The sequence below is a fragment of the Blennius ocellaris genome (genome assembly GCF_963422515.1).
Source record: "Blennius ocellaris genome assembly, chromosome: 5".
NCBI classification, from domain to species: Eukaryota; Metazoa; Chordata; class Actinopteri; order Blenniiformes; family Blenniidae; genus Blennius; species Blennius ocellaris.
This window is the reverse complement of record NC_137654.1, coordinates 27,540,439-27,558,442: the sequence shown is the minus strand read 5'-3', so window position 1 is coordinate 27,558,442 and position 18,004 is coordinate 27,540,439. Positions and strand designations below refer to the sequence as shown.

The 18,004-nt window shown below is 40.7% G+C and overlaps 2 protein-coding genes across 2 annotated transcripts in view; both read right to left on the bottom strand.

Annotated features, from left to right (window-relative positions):
• Window positions 1–37: 37 nt before the first annotated feature.
• Window positions 38–2,965, bottom strand: aurkaip1 (aurora kinase A interacting protein 1). The gene is made up of 4 exons (XM_080496375.1): window positions 2,883–2,965; window positions 1,980–2,063; window positions 1,431–1,897; window positions 38–276 (listed from the first exon to the last, which is right to left on the bottom strand). Exons 2-4 carry the CDS (start codon window positions 2,029–2,031, stop codon window positions 160–162), a joined length of 636 nt encoding a protein of 211 aa, XP_080352501.1. The 5' UTR covers window positions 2,032–2,063; window positions 2,883–2,965; the 3' UTR covers window positions 38–159.
• Window positions 2,966–5,679: 2,714 nt separating this feature from the next.
• The window catches only part of LOC308130561 (rap1 GTPase-activating protein 1-like), a gene marked incomplete at both ends in the record, with an annotated part of 47,470 nt that continues 35,145 nt past the window's right edge, over window positions 5,680–18,004 (bottom strand). The window contains 17 exons of the mRNA XM_080496964.1: window positions 5,680–5,823; window positions 6,518–6,594; window positions 7,695–7,806; window positions 8,112–8,247; window positions 8,387–8,509; window positions 8,605–8,711; window positions 9,714–9,791; window positions 11,095–11,226; window positions 12,572–12,712; window positions 12,827–12,913; window positions 13,029–13,100; window positions 13,849–14,004; window positions 14,854–14,983; window positions 15,159–15,259; window positions 16,247–16,330; window positions 17,638–17,691; window positions 17,794–17,872. Of these exons, the coding sequence (XP_080353090.1) occupies window positions 5,680–5,823; window positions 6,518–6,594; window positions 7,695–7,806; window positions 8,112–8,247; window positions 8,387–8,509; window positions 8,605–8,711; window positions 9,714–9,791; window positions 11,095–11,226; window positions 12,572–12,712; window positions 12,827–12,913; window positions 13,029–13,100; window positions 13,849–14,004; window positions 14,854–14,983; window positions 15,159–15,259; window positions 16,247–16,330; window positions 17,638–17,691; window positions 17,794–17,872 (1,813 nt within the window). The remainder of the gene's footprint in view (window positions 5,824–6,517; window positions 6,595–7,694; window positions 7,807–8,111; window positions 8,248–8,386; window positions 8,510–8,604; window positions 8,712–9,713; window positions 9,792–11,094; window positions 11,227–12,571; window positions 12,713–12,826; window positions 12,914–13,028; window positions 13,101–13,848; window positions 14,005–14,853; window positions 14,984–15,158; window positions 15,260–16,246; window positions 16,331–17,637; window positions 17,692–17,793; window positions 17,873–18,004) is intronic.

The window sequence follows — 18,004 nt, the reverse complement described above, 5'->3', positions numbered from 1 at the left end:
ACCAATTACACACATGATTTGGATTTTGTAGGGAGATTTTTATTAGATGATGCACACACGGGGTGAATGAGCAGATTTTTAAGTGAGTGGAAACGTGAGACGTGTGGAACCGTCCAGAGTGAACGACGCAGCGGCGACATGATTAACTGTCGGCGCGTCTCAGTTCCTTTTGTTCCCGTGTTGTTTGATGAAGATCTTGGGCGCCGCCCATCCCTCTGGAGCCTTCTTCAGTCCAGCTCGCATCCAAATCCTCTCCAAGTCCTCCTCGAATCGTTTCTGCGCGACATAAAACCACACAGGTTTGTCGTGACGCCGTCCAGCTAAAGCGACTGAAAACGGGACCGATTGATGTTGGGAAATAAATAAACGTTTACAGCTTTTTTCAATATTTTCCACCAGATTCATTTAAGATGAACAAAGTAAACCATATTAGTTTTTGTCTTCTTATCAGTCAACTACAAAATTATTTGGACGCAAGAAGAAATATCTAAAAAAGCATCTGCATAATAAGCAGAGCCGCAATAATTTGTCCATTAATTAGCTGATCAATGGAAGAATGACAATCTTTCTAATGGCAGAAATTAAAGGAAAAACTAAAGGCTGACAATATCAGCAGGGCCAACTGATAAAAGTTGTTCTGGATGTTGCTGCTTTCTGTTTTTTTTTTTTTTAACGTTTGCTCTTTTTCTATGCTCTGCAGAGGCCGAGATAAACTCCAATATACAAAGAGTGGAAGTTACTTCTTGAATTATTTTTCAACATCTCAGCAGACTGCAGTGAATACATTTGTCTTAGAGAAAAAAAAAAGAAAAAAGAGTAGCACTTGAGTGAGACAGATCAGAGGCATAAACTCATACGGCGGCACGCACTTTTTTTATGCGCGCACTTTGCATTGTTGAATCTGGATTTCATTTTCACAACAGGTTTCGTAGAGAGTCAATTAAAATATACTTATTTAAACTGAAAAAAATTAAACAAAAACTTGGAATTGCTAATTACAATCTCTCATATTTCAGGTTAAAATGTTAAAACAGACCAGTTGTACGAGAAAAGATCTTATTTGCGCATACTTTTATTTTTTTTTAACTCTCAAACAATAATATAATTCAACATAAGGAGCTTTTTTTTGAGTTAGATAATAAACATCATAGGCTGGAATTATGTCGCCATTGAGAGTCCGTTCACTGTTGTTAACATTTTAAACACGATTGTTACTGAAGCCAAATGATCTTATTCAATCCATCACAGTGTCCCCGGCCTCCTTCCTCACCAACAGAAACTGGGTTAACGCCCCTAAACTACAGAAAAGTTCCTGCAATCTCAAAAGCACGTCGTCATTTTCATTTACACGTCAAATAACAATTCCTTTAAGAAAATAACAGCTGAAAGTGAAGAAAATCCTGCGTCGCACAACGACCACGGCCTCTCACCTGCTTCTTCTTCCCCCTGCCCTCCAGCACGCGCCGCTTCAAGAATTTAGTCCGTTTTTGTAGCTTCTTGTATTTGTGTCGATTCATCTTCCGCCGACGAATCTGCAGAACATTCTTGCATCTAAGGGGAGTCGCTGATCCCTCCCCGTCCTCCAGAACCGGGGCGGCGGCGGGCGGCAGCAGCACCTTCTTTTCCAGCAGCTCTACGTCCTCCTGAGGCAGCGCGGCCTCCGGCGGCGGAGGGAGGGAGTATCGCAGCGAGAGCCAGCTCTCCAGGGGACTCACGGACAGTTTCCGCGGCACCAGGGCGTCGTCCAGCTCCGGCTCGAACTGGATCCATCGCGGCGGGGCTGTGTTGTCTGCTGCCGTGGAGTATTTTTTCAGTGCAGGCTGTAGTAAAGAGCAGCAAGCGGGAATGGCTGGGTGTAGACGACTATTTAAAACTTCTCCATGGGCTTGAAGCGCACCTAGGCATGAAGGAAAACAAAGTGTCTGACAATACTTACTCCACGTGATGTAGAAAACGAGGATGGATTTATTCACACTTACAAGTAGCTCCGCGGAGTAAACCCAGACGAGGGGCCACTTTTGAAACAAACATTGTTAACGACCGTCCATAGAAATCCTCAGGAACTGTGGGATTTGAGCAGAAGTGAATGCATTAGTTAACAACTGTTCAAGGAGCTCCATCAAAAGGTTGATCAACAATATCTTTGGTCTGCAGGCATTAATAATGTGGCTGTGAAGTGTTTAGTTGGTGGACGGCACTGTGATGACTTGTTGTGTTGTGGAAACAACAACAAAAAAAAGGATAACATAAGAAAACAATTACAAACATAATTTTTTGTTATATGATTCTAACTAACTCTAATAGCAGTTATACAAATATAACTCGATTCCCTCTATAACGTTTATATGACGTTGACACTGCTTTCATTCACTTTCACCACTAGGTGTCACTGCAGGATTCAATGACGCATGAACTAAGAAGATGCGACTTATCAGCCACATTTTGTCAACATATATAGCGTCAAGTTGTCTTAATAAGATATTTGCATTTGAGGAAATGTCAAGTAACAATACACGAAATTTCAAAGCAGGACATTAAAATTACAACCGATTATAATCCGCTAATCTGTGTACCGGTGGGATAAATTCAGCTATCATACACTGACAGAGACCGATGTCCTAGATGTGGGAGGACATTTGTCAAATGCAGTGAAATCATCGACGACAAGAGAATGCAGCAAGAACTTGAACTCAAAGGAAAAATGTCTTTAAAGTTGTCGTTCTGAGGTCGCGGCTACATGGAGGCGCTAATTCACAACGTAGCATCGCTCAGGAATTCGAGGCACCGGAAACCTGTTTATGACGATATTTACACTGACAATAATTATTTGACAAAACGAATCAAATCGCATCACGTACTTTCCACTAAAACATGTAATTTACCTGTTTTTGGCGAGTTTTGACCTGACCGGAGCCTTCAATGTGACTCCAGACAGGCCACCGTCCGGTCCGTGTTACACGAATTCACCCCGCTTCCGGTTTCTCGGACCGAACAATTGTTCCGCTAGAGCAAACTTGCATATAAATATGTAAAAAACGAAACTGGTTGTGCTTTGATAAAGAAAAGCACAGAACGTAAATACGATTTTTTTTTTTTTTTTTTTTTTAAGAAGAAACACTGATGGGTATTTAAACACATTTTTTTTTCTTTAAAAAAAAAATTGTCAAAGTCATTTAATTTAGCTGAATTTACATTAAGACATTAAGAATTGCAAATTAAATTAAGTTTGATTGAAATTAAAAGAAAAAATAAAAATGTATCCTATCAATGTATGATTCCATTGGAGTTCTGTGTTCTCTTCTCCTGCACCCCAAAAAAATTGATGTCTTAGTTTAATTGTTGACTTTAAAATTGCACCTACATTGAAGATAGAAGCGTGTCTGATTGTCTGTGCCTGCCCTGTGGTGGACCGGTCACATGTTCAGGATGTAAAATGCCCTCTGCCCACAGGCAGCTGGATTGGCTCCAGCATCCCAAATGCTAAATGTATGAAACATGTAAAGGTGGAAAAACTAAGTAAATTAGAATATATACTATTAATTTCGTTCCGATAATAATTCCGAAGCATTCAGACAAAGCAGAAACCTTAAACTGCTTATCTTATTTCTACTGTAAATATGTTACTGAGACCTATTTAAAGTGTAACATAAGATTATGACTGGACACTTTTGTGTCTTGTGCGTGGATGCATTTGGAAGCCATCTTTTGGCATCTTTCCCTTCTTTGGCTCATTAAATTTGAATATGTTACTTTCCTCCATGTGACATAGTTATATAACTGGGGAATCCTCCACTTTTAGATTGCTCTAGATTTACATACTTGTGGGTAAAAGCATCAAATCTTTTATTCATGGGGCTTCTTCCGTCTGTTTTCATTAGATGGAGGGGAACTGGAATATATTTTAAATCAAGGATTTTCACTGTGGTATTTTCTAAACTGTATTCATATGAGAAAATTGGCATTTAAGAAAGAAAATAGGGATTTTATGCACACCCATGGTTTTCTTTGCACAGTGAGATGAGATGGAGCACAAGAGAGAACATGTGAAATAGAGTGTAAAGTTCTCTGGGCATTTATTTACAATAAAAACAACAAGAACAAAACATTCATTTTACAGTAAATCCTGCTGGCTGCTTATTATTTGCTTCATTAGCTATACTTACACCATCTGTTCATGACATAAGGCAACTCAAATGATCAGCAGGATGCACTGTGAGATTCTCCCTTTTACAGAATAGTCTGAATAGCTTTTAAAATAACTTTATTATATAAAACTCTCATAATAATACTTAAAATTAGGAGTACAAGAGATGAAACAACTCAAACTTGGCAGTAATTTAACAGTGTTGTTCAAGCTTCCTTCAAATAGCGGGTCTGTGCATTATTCACTCTGTACTCCAGCAAATGTCTATTTACAGAATCAGTAGTCATATTAGGAGTCATTTCGTCACTTTCAAAGCAAATAAATATCCATGTTCTATGTGACTTCATTGCAAATGTACTGCACTTGGAGAGCTCCGACCCCTTAAATATACAGAAGTTTACAGGTGACAACATTATAACTCACACCAAAGCAACACACAATATAAGCTTATGACAGGCTGCTGAATGTGGTCACCATGTAGAGGTACAGTATGACAGATGTACGCCTTGAATGCCATTATTGACAGGGTCTAAATCAATAAATAAAAACATGCAAAAAGCACAAAACTGAGAACAGAGTGTTCCTCCAGGATGTGATTTGAGAGTTTTTCCAGTTTCACCCACGAGTAGAAGAAGGACTCCACCTGCAAAGTAGTTTGTTAGTTTAACACGCAAGGGTAGCCTGCATCATTCCTCTTTCATCCGAGGTTTGTTTAGCATCTACAAACTTAAGCATTGTTATCAAGTGTAAAGTGTACTGTGGACTGATAAATCCCACCGTGATGACGAGGATAAAATAAATGCCACTGTCTGGATGCGTCCATACAAAGGCAATGATTCATCTAATGCTGTAGTCCAGTTATTGGCCCCAGAAAATGAGGTAAAAAAAGGAGGTAAAACAAATGTAAGGACAAGGATAAAACAAAAAAAAAGAAGAGTGCTGTGTTTGCTATGTGCGGTGGCGATAACTCACAGTTATCATGTTAGTTTGCTGGAGCTACACTGCTTCTCTATATGTGTTTTATTAAGAAAATAATCACATTTAAGAGCATCAAGCCATACAGTTTCACATAGTGTTGGATGTTTAATGAGAAAATACTCATCTTTAATGCTAAATATTTGGTATTATGTAGACATTAGATACCTTTATTAACCTTGGCTGATTTGGTAAAACCACCAAGGCAGTTATATTATGTTTTTTTTGTTGCAACAGTTGATCTCAACAGAGAGCACAATGGCACGGTCTTGACTTTATATAGCCAGCACATCAAGGCGTTAACAAGACAACTAAGACAAAATAACACCTCTCACAAGAAAAAAAAAACCCAAAACAAACAGACAAAAACCAATGACATTTGCTGATAAAATGTGCACTTGTTAAACAAAGGTCAGGTAGAAAAACACACAGCGAGGCAACAGACGTGTGAACAGGCAAAGAAAAGTGGAAGGAAACAACACTGTGCAAAAGCTGGACCCCTTTTTGTGCGTCATCCTCGACGGTGTCCTCCAGATTTGTGGGTTTGCTGCTCCCTGGGCTCAATGAGCTGCAGACTGGCCAGGCTCCGTCTGCTTCGTCGCCTCTTCCTCGTACTCTTCATCATCGTCCTTCTCTTCACTGGTCATGGCAAACGCCTGCATTTGTTTCATCTCCCAGAAGGATTGTGACTTATGGGAATGCCGCTGCAATAAAAAGAGACGCCTGATCAGAACAGATACTCGTTGCTAATGGGAGAATATTCTCCATTCACTCACTTAGTCTTTATATAAGTTTGACTGTATAAGGATCATCATTAAAACTGACAGAAAACATAACATTTATGCATGTTCTTCAAGTGTGCGTCTGGGTTTTCCTCTCGTACTTTGATTTATTCCCATAATCCTAAGACATGCTTAATGTCTGTCTCTCTTTGCTCATCGTGTTTATCGTGCTTTTTGTGCATCATCCGCTGGGATCGGCTCCAGCACACACAAACTGGATAATATGAGAATATAAGATCAATGCATGTGTGTGAAGTGAAATCACTATATAAGTCTTCAGTAAATGTATGGACCATGAGAGCATAGTGAAGAAAGTCTAACCTGAAGATGGATATCCAGGATGCAACCAGGTGGTTTGAGCTAACAGTTCTGCAGAGATGAGCAGCAAAAAAAAAAAAAAAAAAAAAAACACATACAAGAGAGAGCAAAAGATAAAAACTGAAAACCAACATCGCATCACATGGCAGTAAAGCAACGACAACTGTGTTTCACAACATCACATCACGTTTTATATGCGAATTGGGTGGCGTTACATAAAAATAGGAAAATGTTTCACTCGTTGGATAAAAACTTGCACGGTGACGGGTTTCTAGTCGAGGGAGGAGGTTGGACTCACTGATGAGGACTGATCGTGTGATCGCTCCAGTTTGATTCGGACGTCTGTCCCCTTCCCTCGGTCGGGTTTACTGGGCCCTGAAGGACAAAGCAGGAGTGAGTTAAATCTCTTCAATCTGACCAGAAAACAGACAGATGCAATAGAATGAAGAGAATAACAGGCATTGCTTTGGGAATATCAGAAAATATGAATATTGCTGAATTTTCATGTCATCATTTATAATAGTCATATAACTATATCAACAAACTAAAGATGAATATGATACAAACAATATTTCAAAGAAAGTTAAGAAAACTCAAGAATTGTGGAAAAAATGAAAAACATCTGTAGACTTCTCATCACACAGTTTTCTTTCTGCCTCAAATCATAAATCACCTCTCTGAAGGTTTCATTCTGTTCTGGTTCATCTTGCCATGACTTATTGAGTACAACTACAAACAAGTGGGTTCAGCTTGATCTCTCGCTGATGAGTTGTTCATTAATTTTTAACTAACATTAAAGTTAATAAAGACTTGATTATTTCTTAATGCTGAGCGGCTGGAATTTATTAAACATTCATTTGTACATTGGGTGTAATGGTAAAACTTCATCTAATTATTCGACCTATGAACACTTGCAATATTATTTTTGTTAAAGAAATTAAAGAACGAATGAATGAACGAACGAAGAGACAGATGGACGAACGAATGAATGACAACACTCCCACCATCTCATTGCTTCTATTTCAAACTGATTCTTCAATTTGATGTTTTATATTTGGTATTACAATCACTAACTTTGATGTGACCCGACTTAAAAGTAGATACTATCTGAAGTGTTTTTTAAGGTAATAGAGATCTGTGATGCTCTTTGCATTAAAATTACAATATGGTGGACGACATCCTCTGCATACAAACATATTTCCACTACACCTGGAAGAAAGAAGCTCTGGCCCGTCAGATCAACTATTCATCTGATAATTTCATGACACCACATCACGAGTAAATCAGCTTTTGAGCATCTGAGTTAAATGGGTAAATGTGCAGATATAAGCCGATTGTCCCCCTAAAACTGTGCGAAGTCCAATTCGCCTCAACGGATACAATGAACTATTTGCTGTTTCACTCCAGCGTGCACTTGCATGAATGAAGTCTGCTTATACATGTTTATAGTTCTGTAGCCTCCCCTCATCTTTTACCTGGTGAGCTCCCGCGGCTGGTGGTGCTGGTACTGCTGATGCTGTCCTCCAGCCAAGTGCTGTAGGTGAGCGAGTCCCGCTTGTGTGGCGTTCCAGCAGAAGAAAGACTCTCCTAGTGTACATAGGAAACAAGTCAAAAATATGTGGATAATAAAGAAATCCTACTACTTCGGTGAGAATCTGACACCGAGAGTGAATAACAGAACGATTTGTCAAAAGATTTGGGAAATCTATTGATCAAGGCAACATGTACACTCAGCTCTGCACGGATGCAAGTTTCTCATAACTATTACACCATTTAAAAAGTAAATTAACAGACTCATCAATAGCTTAATGTTTCTTGCCAAGAATCATTGCGAAAACAAACAAATGTGCACAAATCCCATTACACATGCAGTATTGTGGACCACCACCCACCATGCCTGTGTCGTAGTCCTCCGTGGCCTCGGTCTCATTCTCTTCAACCACACTGGCAAAGCTGCTGGCGTTGGAGGACGAGCGAGAAAGGTCGTGACCCTCAGGGATGGACGGAGCTCTGCCAACAAGATAAGCACTACACCTGGGGTTAACCACTCTCCAGAAGAGCCGTTTCATCTCACGTAGCTTAACCCAACAGCTTCACAGACACAAGTAACGCAAAACACATAATCTATATCATAAACACATGACACTGTAGTGAATATTATACATACCTGTTCTTGGCAGTCGTGAGCACCTCTGGAGAGCTCTGATTGGACGAGTTGTCTGATTTGGGGTCTTGGGAGACGTGGCCACTGTCAGGGGTTTTCTGGGTGTTTGGGGAGTTTTCTCTACTGCTGCATGAGAAACAGGATACGTGAAAGGAAGTTAAAGTTGGAGTTGAAGACAAACGAATGGGGAGTTATTAAAGATCGCCTCCAACGCCTACCACTTTTCGTGGACCTCTTGAATGTTTTCAATGCCGATCGCACTGCTTCGTCTGGAGCTGAAGGGCCCAGACTTTTTCCTGGTCGGGCTTTTACCCGGGATTATCAAAGACTGATGGGAGGAGCAGAAAAACAGTCAGAGTCACAACACTCCAAAATACCTCTGAAACCGTTCCGTGAAGGAAGTGAAAGTCAAATCAATGGATTAGTTCATCACTGAGTAACTTGAACTATTCTGTCATGTTATGCTCTTACTTGATAGCATTTATTCCAAAACATGTCACCCTGAATTAACAGGCAGAAAAGTGACATTTCAATTCAAAAATGATAAAAAAAAAAAAAAAAGAGTTACAGAAATGTGCACTTAGCAGCTTAATGGGGGAGATTGTTTAGCCAGAGCAAAGCACACTATAGCAGGAGATGAAAGATGAAGGTTTAAAAGCTGAACAGCCTACCACTAAATATGCTCTCTCAGCACATGCTTTGTTCATTCAATCTCGCCTTTAAAGCTCTCAAAGTAAGAATTTAAGAAAAAAAAAAGAAGCCTTTTCTTTAATGTGGCTTCAAAGAGCGGCTTCCCCCCCCCCCCCCTATTTTCTCTGTAAAGCTCATTAAATCATCAATATTCATCTCTTAAAAAGGACTGAGCATACTGGAACTAGAGTAGGTGAACACATACTGCAGCAAAGTAGATAAGACGGGAAGAACAGAAGATATTTAACAATATTAAACAGGGAGGAGTCAAGCATGGCAACTTCAACTATGACTTCTACAATTGAAATGCTCTGCTCCCTTTACAGAGCTGCCCATCTCCTGAGGCTGAAATATGTGTGGTAGATAATGCAAAATGTAAAATGTTGGGACTTTCCATGGAGAATATGTGCATACATGTATGCATTTGTTGTAATTAATTCATTCTCAGACTACAATGCATCCTGTCTGCAGAACATGCTGCAGACTGTACTGAATAGGTATTAGTTTACTGTGTACTGAACTGTGTTTAGAAATACTTTTGGCTATGTGATGCAGAAGAACCATGCAGACAAAAAAAAAAAAATGAAAAGAAAGACGAGAAAGCGAGGAGTTAAGAGAGTAGTTAGAATTAGACATGAACCTCTTCTACTGTTCCTATCCCTATGGCACTGCCTCGGCGTCCATATTTACTGGGGCTTTTGCCTGGGACAAGCAATGACTGAGCCACACGGGAGGAGATGATGGATGAGAGAGGGAGGGAGGGAGGGAGGGAGAGAGGGAGAGACAGAAAAAAGTGGATGGTGAGAGTGGTTATGACATGACACGACAAAGACAAGAGGGGTGGGGAAAGGGAGGGAAGAAAAAACATGAGATACAAATATATAAATATATATATATATGAGACTCCATGCGGTAAGTCGTGTTGTTTTAAACAAAATACAAAGCATGGGTTAATAATCCAAGACATTTTGGCTCCATGGAGGCAACAATGGCAGCTGAATGGGAGAGAGTAATGGTAAACCAGCCGTGTGAGTCCTACGCCTGTGAGGAAGAGAGTGAGGAGTAGGTCAAAACGGTAGAGGAGGAGGACATAAAGCATGTTATACATCTGCAATCAAGTCAAGGCAGGGTTACTGGCAAAAGAGCAAGGAGCCGCTGTACTCGTTAATAAAACACGTTGGTCAATATCAGTTGTGAAAGCATTTTTTTCCCCCCATGTGTCCGTTTTCAGTGTATTTGAGGCTGAAAAAAACAAAACAAAAACAATTGTCGAATGCAGAACAAAAGGGGAAGTAAAATTCAGTGGCATTGTATCTTTTTAACAAAATCTGAAAACATTCAAATAAAACATACGTTGGATAAAACCGACAAACAATTATATGCACTATTGGTAAGTGAAGACCTTGTAACTGCAAATTATCTGGGCCCATGGGTTTATTAATAATTTAATAAATCAAAATGACTTTGCATCGATCAACTTTCTGCAATAATTTAGAGTCCATATTATAGAATGTAAACATGAGGTTACAAGGTTTTTCACTTGCTATGTAATAACAATTAAAATCAAAACAACACAATGGTTCCGAACTAAAGACCACAAGCTTGACCAAACCATGCACATGTACACACGTTCACACATTCACTCAAAGAAAGCTTGACCCACATGAGAACTGAAGTGGGCACTCTTGAACTGTGCAGATGCATCGGGACGTAAATAGCGTGGATACGAGTAAGAGAAGCTGCTTTAATGACCGGCACACGTCTTCGAGTGTCCAGTAACTTCATCTTGTGGCAAGGCAATGTGTAACCATCACAACGTGAGACTCGAGTTTAAAAACCCAGACAGGGACGCTTCCCTCGTCTGAGCGTGCCGCCATTTTTATTTCCCGTGAGACGTTAGTGCAGCAGGCAGGTGAAGGAGAAGGGGGGCGGGGCAGGAAGTCTAGTAGTAGCTGCTGCGGGAGGGCAGAAGCAGCGAGGCTCACCTCACGCGATACCAGGACGTGTGGGACTGTACTTACTATCCCTGGGAATTTGGGGCTCTCTGCGGGGTTGTGGTTAAAGGTGCCGCTCAGGCTAGTGGAGAATGTGTGCGGCTTCTTGAAAGTAAGACCCATGGCATCCATAGACTGGCTCCTGCTGCGGATCACTCGCTACGGAGAGAGACGAGGAGGAGGACATACATTCAGATGGCGCTGACCCCGGTGACCCCTCCCACCCCACCCCACCCCCTTGCATCGGTGTATGGCATTACAGGCCGAGAGGAGCCTCGGGGCTGTCCCTGAACACTGGCCACTACGGGCAGAGAGCACTGGCCTAATGCTAATCCTGACAGACATGGAAGCAACAAGGAAGACTGTGAAGCTGTAGTGCCTGCAGGGGGGGGGGGGGTCAGATGACTCATCTTGTTTGGTAGGTGGTAAGCGGAGAGGATAGGGGACGGAGGAAGGCCAAATGGCCTCTACATGTCCGACCAGAGTGAGTTTAAAGCCAGAAGAAGTTTAAAGCCCAGAGCACCACTTTGCCAGCATGGAGCAAAGTGGAGAGAGAGAGAGAGAGAGAGAGAGAGAGACAGAGAGAAAAAGAGAGAGAGAGACAGGGTATCTGACAGCAATGGTAGAACTCTATCCATTCCCTCTGACATTATAGCATACAAAGACAGATTAAACCAAAAAAAAAAACCTCAACAAAAAAAACAAAAAACACCGGAGCATGCAGAAAGCGCAGCATCAGTAAACGACTAAAAGGAACAAGAAAAGAAAAGCTGGTAAGCAAAGAGCATTCAGTACAAACAGCACAGATCAGCAGAGCTTCTCTTCATTCAGATTAATGCAGATCAACTGATAAAGCTTTTACAGCCCAGCTTGTATATCTATGCAAGAATAATCCAGAAATACTGCCAGAGAGAAGTCAATTGTTTAACATCCACATAAGAAACATCTGCCAGGAGGTAAAAAAAAAAAAAAAAAGAAAGTAAACTTTCATCACTTGTGTAACAATTTTTTGCAGTTACAACTAAAGTAGTATCGCTATCGTGAAAATCTAATTTAATTATTAAAGTTCTTGCTGGGACTCAAACATGTCTTTATGTTTATAAAGGTATTTCCAGCACTGGATTGGTTTGGTTTTACAAAATATCTGTATAACAAGAAGCTGACTGCAACACAACAACAAAAAAACATTCCTTCTAACTTACTAATTAGGCAAATGAATTGTATTTCATTACTCCACACTCAACCCAATTACTGGCTGGTAAAAAGTAAAATCGATTTTATTTTCTGTCTGAAAAATTCTAAAACTGCCCGGCTGTGCACCAGGTTGGCCACCTCTTCATTTCTCTAGTTTTTAAGTTGTGCAGGTATAAGTACAATTTCTAATGAGTTTTTTTTTCCCAACATAAATCCTCTGATTATCCACCTTCTCGAAACTTTTCTTTAAGTTCAGGAAGAAAAGCTGTTCGTATAAAACCCGGGCCTCATCTTCTACCTCTCCAGTTACCTTGAAGGACTCAAAGAAGCCCCCTCCTCCAGCGCTCCCATTCTCCAGTTTGTCATCTTCTCCTCCGACGCCCATGATGGCCTGGCTGTTCACGTGGAGCTCCTCATAAAGCGTCTCCAACAAGGCCGACCTCGTTCGCTCCTAACCAGGGAAATGAGGAATTAAAACAAACCTCGGGGGATTATTTCTATTCTTATTTCTCACGTCTGACATGCAAAATAATACGAATATTTCAAAAGGGGTTCAACAATTCACCTCCAATTTGGCAAATTTCTCAGCTTTGTAGCAGGCGTACTCGGCATTTATTAGCTTAGTAAAAAGGAATTCATGGAATTCAGGGCCCTGGAATAGAGAAAAGGCATCATTGTGAAAACTCAAAGATATCCAAAGCAGAGGACATACGTTGATTTGACAATGCAGACGTTCAGGACCCCCAAACAATGCTTCTTTTTCTTACTTTTCTAAAGATAGCAGGATTTGGGAGGGCCGGGCCGAAGAACGGTACGTCATCACGTGCAGTTACTGAAACCTACAAAATTAGAGTGAGATGAATTATTGTTGTTGGTCTTGAACGTACAAAGCTTAAGTAGGATCTGTAGTCATGGGTGCAGAACACTCAACACTATATGACCTGAAGCATGATGTCCTCTTCCACAACGCTCAGAAAACATTATAAATCTGATTACTTCTCTTCTACACAATCACGTCCTACTCAATGACTCAATTATATTAAGCATACAAGACATCCCTGAAGGAGGGAGGAAATTCGCTGAGGGAACCATCATTTATCACATAAAAAATGGAATGTAGATGGGTTCTAAGCTTTAAATTATGTGGTTCTCAAAGTGTGGGAATACGCCACAGTCCCACCCACCACCACCACTCACAGCTGGTAAAAATCAATAAACATTAAAAAAAAAAAAAATGCAAGAACTCGTCTAATTAGAGGCTTGTTGTTGCTGTAAATCTTATTTTAACCATCCTGATACGTTTCCGTTAAGCTTCCAACGCATTTCGATGAACACATTTACCCCCCACTTATTTATCTTTATTATTTTGTCAAAAATAACAAAAGCGAAAAAAAAAAATCATATTGGGGGGGGTAAAAAGCCTCCACCTGACTCCAACACCCACGTCACATAGAAGCACACATACTCCAACCATGTGGTCACAGTCCCATTTTTTGGGGGTACTCTGCTACCACTCACTACTGTTTTTTGATTTGTTTTTGCAGTCAGTCCACGATGTGAAACAAGAGGGCAGAGAATGCCGGTTACCTTGTAGAGAACATCATCAGAGCAGGGGTTGACCACTTGGACGACAACGTAGGCGTGGAGAAAGTTGGAGGCGATCATGTCGGGCACAAACGGAGTGTTTTCTTCTTGGAATACGATGGCCACAATGTCATTCCCTATGTGCCTTTTCCTCTGCAACTGCAACAGTCCCACAGTGTTAACTTTATTCTCGGATGAAACATGGTCTGCTTTATTTATTTTTTTACTTAACAGTAATGGCAGAATGAAAGAAGACTGGTGCCAAGTGCCGGATGAAAAGTATTACTGTCCTTAATTATCTACTAGTTTCAGAAAGCCACATTATTATTCTATATTTTCAATGCCCAGTGGAATTGGGGGTGGTGGTGGTGGGGCAGGCAATAAAAGAGACTTATTGTTGTGCTTTCTGCAAATTGCTGATGAAGCTTAGTCTAAATTAGAAATCACCCAGTACTCCTTTAACAGCAGCTCCAACATGGTGCTGGCAGCAACATAGATAAATCATGTGTATCAGTAAAACACCACCAGGGAGTGCTGCTCTCCCTCGCCGCAGCCTCAAAGCCATTGTTCAGTGAAAACAGCCCATATGAAACCCACTCCAGGCTTTTTTTTTGGGGGGGGGCAATGAACATATAGACACGTCTCATCTGTGTTTGTGCAAAACATGACAGCACATGGTGTGTGAGCTTCTCCCTATCAAACAATGTTTGCATGAATATGTGAGACAAGGGAGTCAAAGCAGCTCCTGCATCTGAGCTTTAGATCACTACAGCTGAGGCGTGATGCTCACACATGCAAAAGCTACGGCACAAATATGAAGTGGTATGTATTTACTACCAGTGCTTTTTTTCTTCTTCTTCCTTTCTGTTTACTTTTGCTAGTACATCCAGCAATCCACTGACACAACCCAGAAAAGAAACGTGGCACTATAATAACCAGAGAGAACCTGTCTGACTGCTCCCTATGAATCATAATAAGGCATGTTGGATAGGTATTGTATTACAGTACCTGCTGGGTGTCCCCTTCTGTGTAAGGCAGCTTCGTGGACACGTGGAACATGACCTCTTTGTTGCGGTAGTTGCAGTAGACAGATTCTGTGCCTGTTTGCCCGTGAGTCACGTCTAACCCTCCGCGGAAACTGCCGGCAAGCACATACAGCCATGTCTAACAGGATATTCTCCATCACTGCAGCAGTAGCATGACCATCATTCCCGTAGCTAGCCCGACGTGATGTAAATTGCAGTTGGCATCATGCTATAAAATGTATGGCAGAATATTTTTAGTGCTTTTTCCAACTGCTGGTAGGCTCTTACCCTTTAAAGTTATGCAGTTCAATTTTCTCTCCTAGAAACTCCAGAAATTCTACAAAGGCAGGACTCTCTTCACTGTTGCCAAAAAGCTCTTCCTCTGAAGTCTGCAACCAGTTAAAAAAAAAAAAAAAAAAAATCCCAGTATGAAAACTCAATGGCCTATATGTGTCATAAATAATAAATAATAACACACAACATTTCATTATAAGAAATATAGAACGACTGACGACATTTTTCGAGAGTAAAAGTGAAAAGTAATTAAAATAGAATAATTTATATACGAGAGTGTCTCCAATATCAGACGAGGTGTGGGATTGGTTTTTTTTGCAGCGGCAGACCATCCGGGTCGATAACTAAAAGCAAGAGAGTGTGTTTTATGCACGCTCATTAAAATATACCGCATTTGCATTTGAGACGACCAACCTCGCTTCCATCATTTGCAGAAGTAGGTAAGTAGGTGTAACGTGAAATTTAGAGATGGGGCTTCAGGAAAGCTTGTGATTTAAGTACTTATGACGGACAGTTGATTATCTATTGTCCTCGACTGGAGCGGCAATGCGAGCACAAAAGCCTGCTGAAAAACAAACACAGGAAAACAATGGTCCCGTTGCTCATTGTATTTATGATCTGTTGCCCTCATGCGCGATGCCTCCTTAATCATCATGCCTTTCTGCGCATGGCTCTCCTCCTGAATACAAAACGTGCTGAAAGGACAGCGGATGGTCTGCACTGTTTTTTGTGAGATGGCCTCATGGGTCATTTGCCGCGTATTTAACAATGTATTTACATTTGTGTAGGTGCTCATCGAAACATGGTGATTTGAAGGTACAAGTGCCTTCGGAAAAGCAAACAACGGACCCTCTACCTCATGTAGTAAACAAAAGAGCCGTGATTGCCTCAGAAAATGAGAGGGTGTGCTAAAGACAGCCACAATGACCGAGCTTGAACGAAAGCCGTAATTAAGACGGAAAATGGCTGCGCATAATCAGCTTACTTGAGAAAATCAGAAATTACAATGTATGGCACACGCTCGTCTTTGAATATAAAGGGTTCATGCTCCCTGTCACACATCACCAGACTTTGTGGCTCACCTGTCCAAACTTCTGATAGACGACGCCAAACTTAAAATTGTTGCTTATTACATGTTCATCAAAGGTCACAATAAGTCTTGAAGCCTGAAAAAAAAAAGAGGAAAGAAATACTGTTATTTGTCGTCTCCTCGTCTGAATAAAGTTACTGTTTACCACTGTTACAGAATTGCATTTCATTGATGTTGTAATTGTATCAGTGGCCATGTTCTCCCTGTGCAAGTGTGAAAATCTTCTCTTGGTGCGCTGATTTCCTTCCACAGTCCCATAACATGCATTTCAGGGTCGTTCGTAAGCCTAAACTGAATGAATGCGTCAAGCAGGACGGGCGACCGGTCCGGGGTTTATCCCTTCAATCCATAGACAGCAGGGTTCCAGTGATGTGGTGTCCTATTTGTTTATACTTATTATGATTATTATTATTATTCCATGCTGCTTTTTATTTAGTTTTTCTAACATCTTAACTTAATTGCTTAATGTTAATTCTTGTTATTTGGTCTTGCTTTATTTTGATCTTTTTTACTTTTGCTCCGACATGCTGCTGGTTTCATTGTTGCTTTGTTGTTGTTCTTTTTAGAAAAATCTCTATATTCAAAGATGTAATGATGATGATGATGATAATGATGATGATGATTGTACACCCTGCATTCATAACTCTATTTGCTGTCCTGCTACTCTAAATTCACGTCTTTCGCCCTTTAAACAGATTAACTTAAAATCGCTAAGTGAGTCACAAAGAATTACTGTAAAACCGCCAAGAAGGACTTTATGATTTAAAATGCAAGTAGATGACACATAGATTCAGAAATGGAATAATAAAAGTCCATGTCTACCCATGAGCCTCCATAAATAAACAGGTCTTCAGCTGCTTCCTAAAACGCTTGTCACGGAATCAAGTGAAAACGCTGTTACAGAATTTTAAAACCACGATCGCCTCGTCACGTATGACATGCATCTAACAGCCGGCAAATATACAGCTGCTGTTTCTATCTGCCCAGTGTCACATCATATGATAGTCGATGAATTGAGTACAATGTTCATAATGTTGTTAGCGAAGTAATGGATTCCCATAAATTGAGCAAACAGACGATCATGCTGATCTTGACTTGGAGAACCTAATCCACTGCGAGGGAACATGTGGCCCAACTTTCAAGGAGTTCAATATTGCATTTGTAAAATTTGTTCGATAAACAGAGGGAAAACCGCTCAGCGTCACGTGTCAGGTCAGCAGACGTGCGGCTGCTCGGCACGTGAATAAAACCACCAATCAGGCGCCTTCCTGAACACTGATTTTTGGTGTAGATTTTTACAGCAGTTTTGAATAACCGTGACCACTTTCTTTGAAATAACACTCAGAACACTCAGGCGCTGCAACAACACAAGTCAGAACTCACTTTGGGATAAAGGACGGGGAAAAAGCGGTCCACATTGACCTCTTCACAGACGAGCTGGAATTTAAAAAGACATAAAAAAAAAAAAAAGGTGAAGAATGTCAGCGTGCATAAAAACTTCCTGAACATTCTTGGCTTTGTAACTTTCATTTCCCTCACCTTGGCCATTTGGACCACATTTGGAAACTCTGTCAGACAGGAAATGGGAATCACATCATGGTAGGTTTTCAGCTTGGTCCTGGTGAAGACGTGAAACAGTGTGAATGTGCTTTCATAGTATGGACATAACAGAACTTATCTGATTAAAAAAAAAAGAGAGAGAGAGAGAGAGAGAGAGGGAGAGATGATCCGATATGGACCATGCACAAAC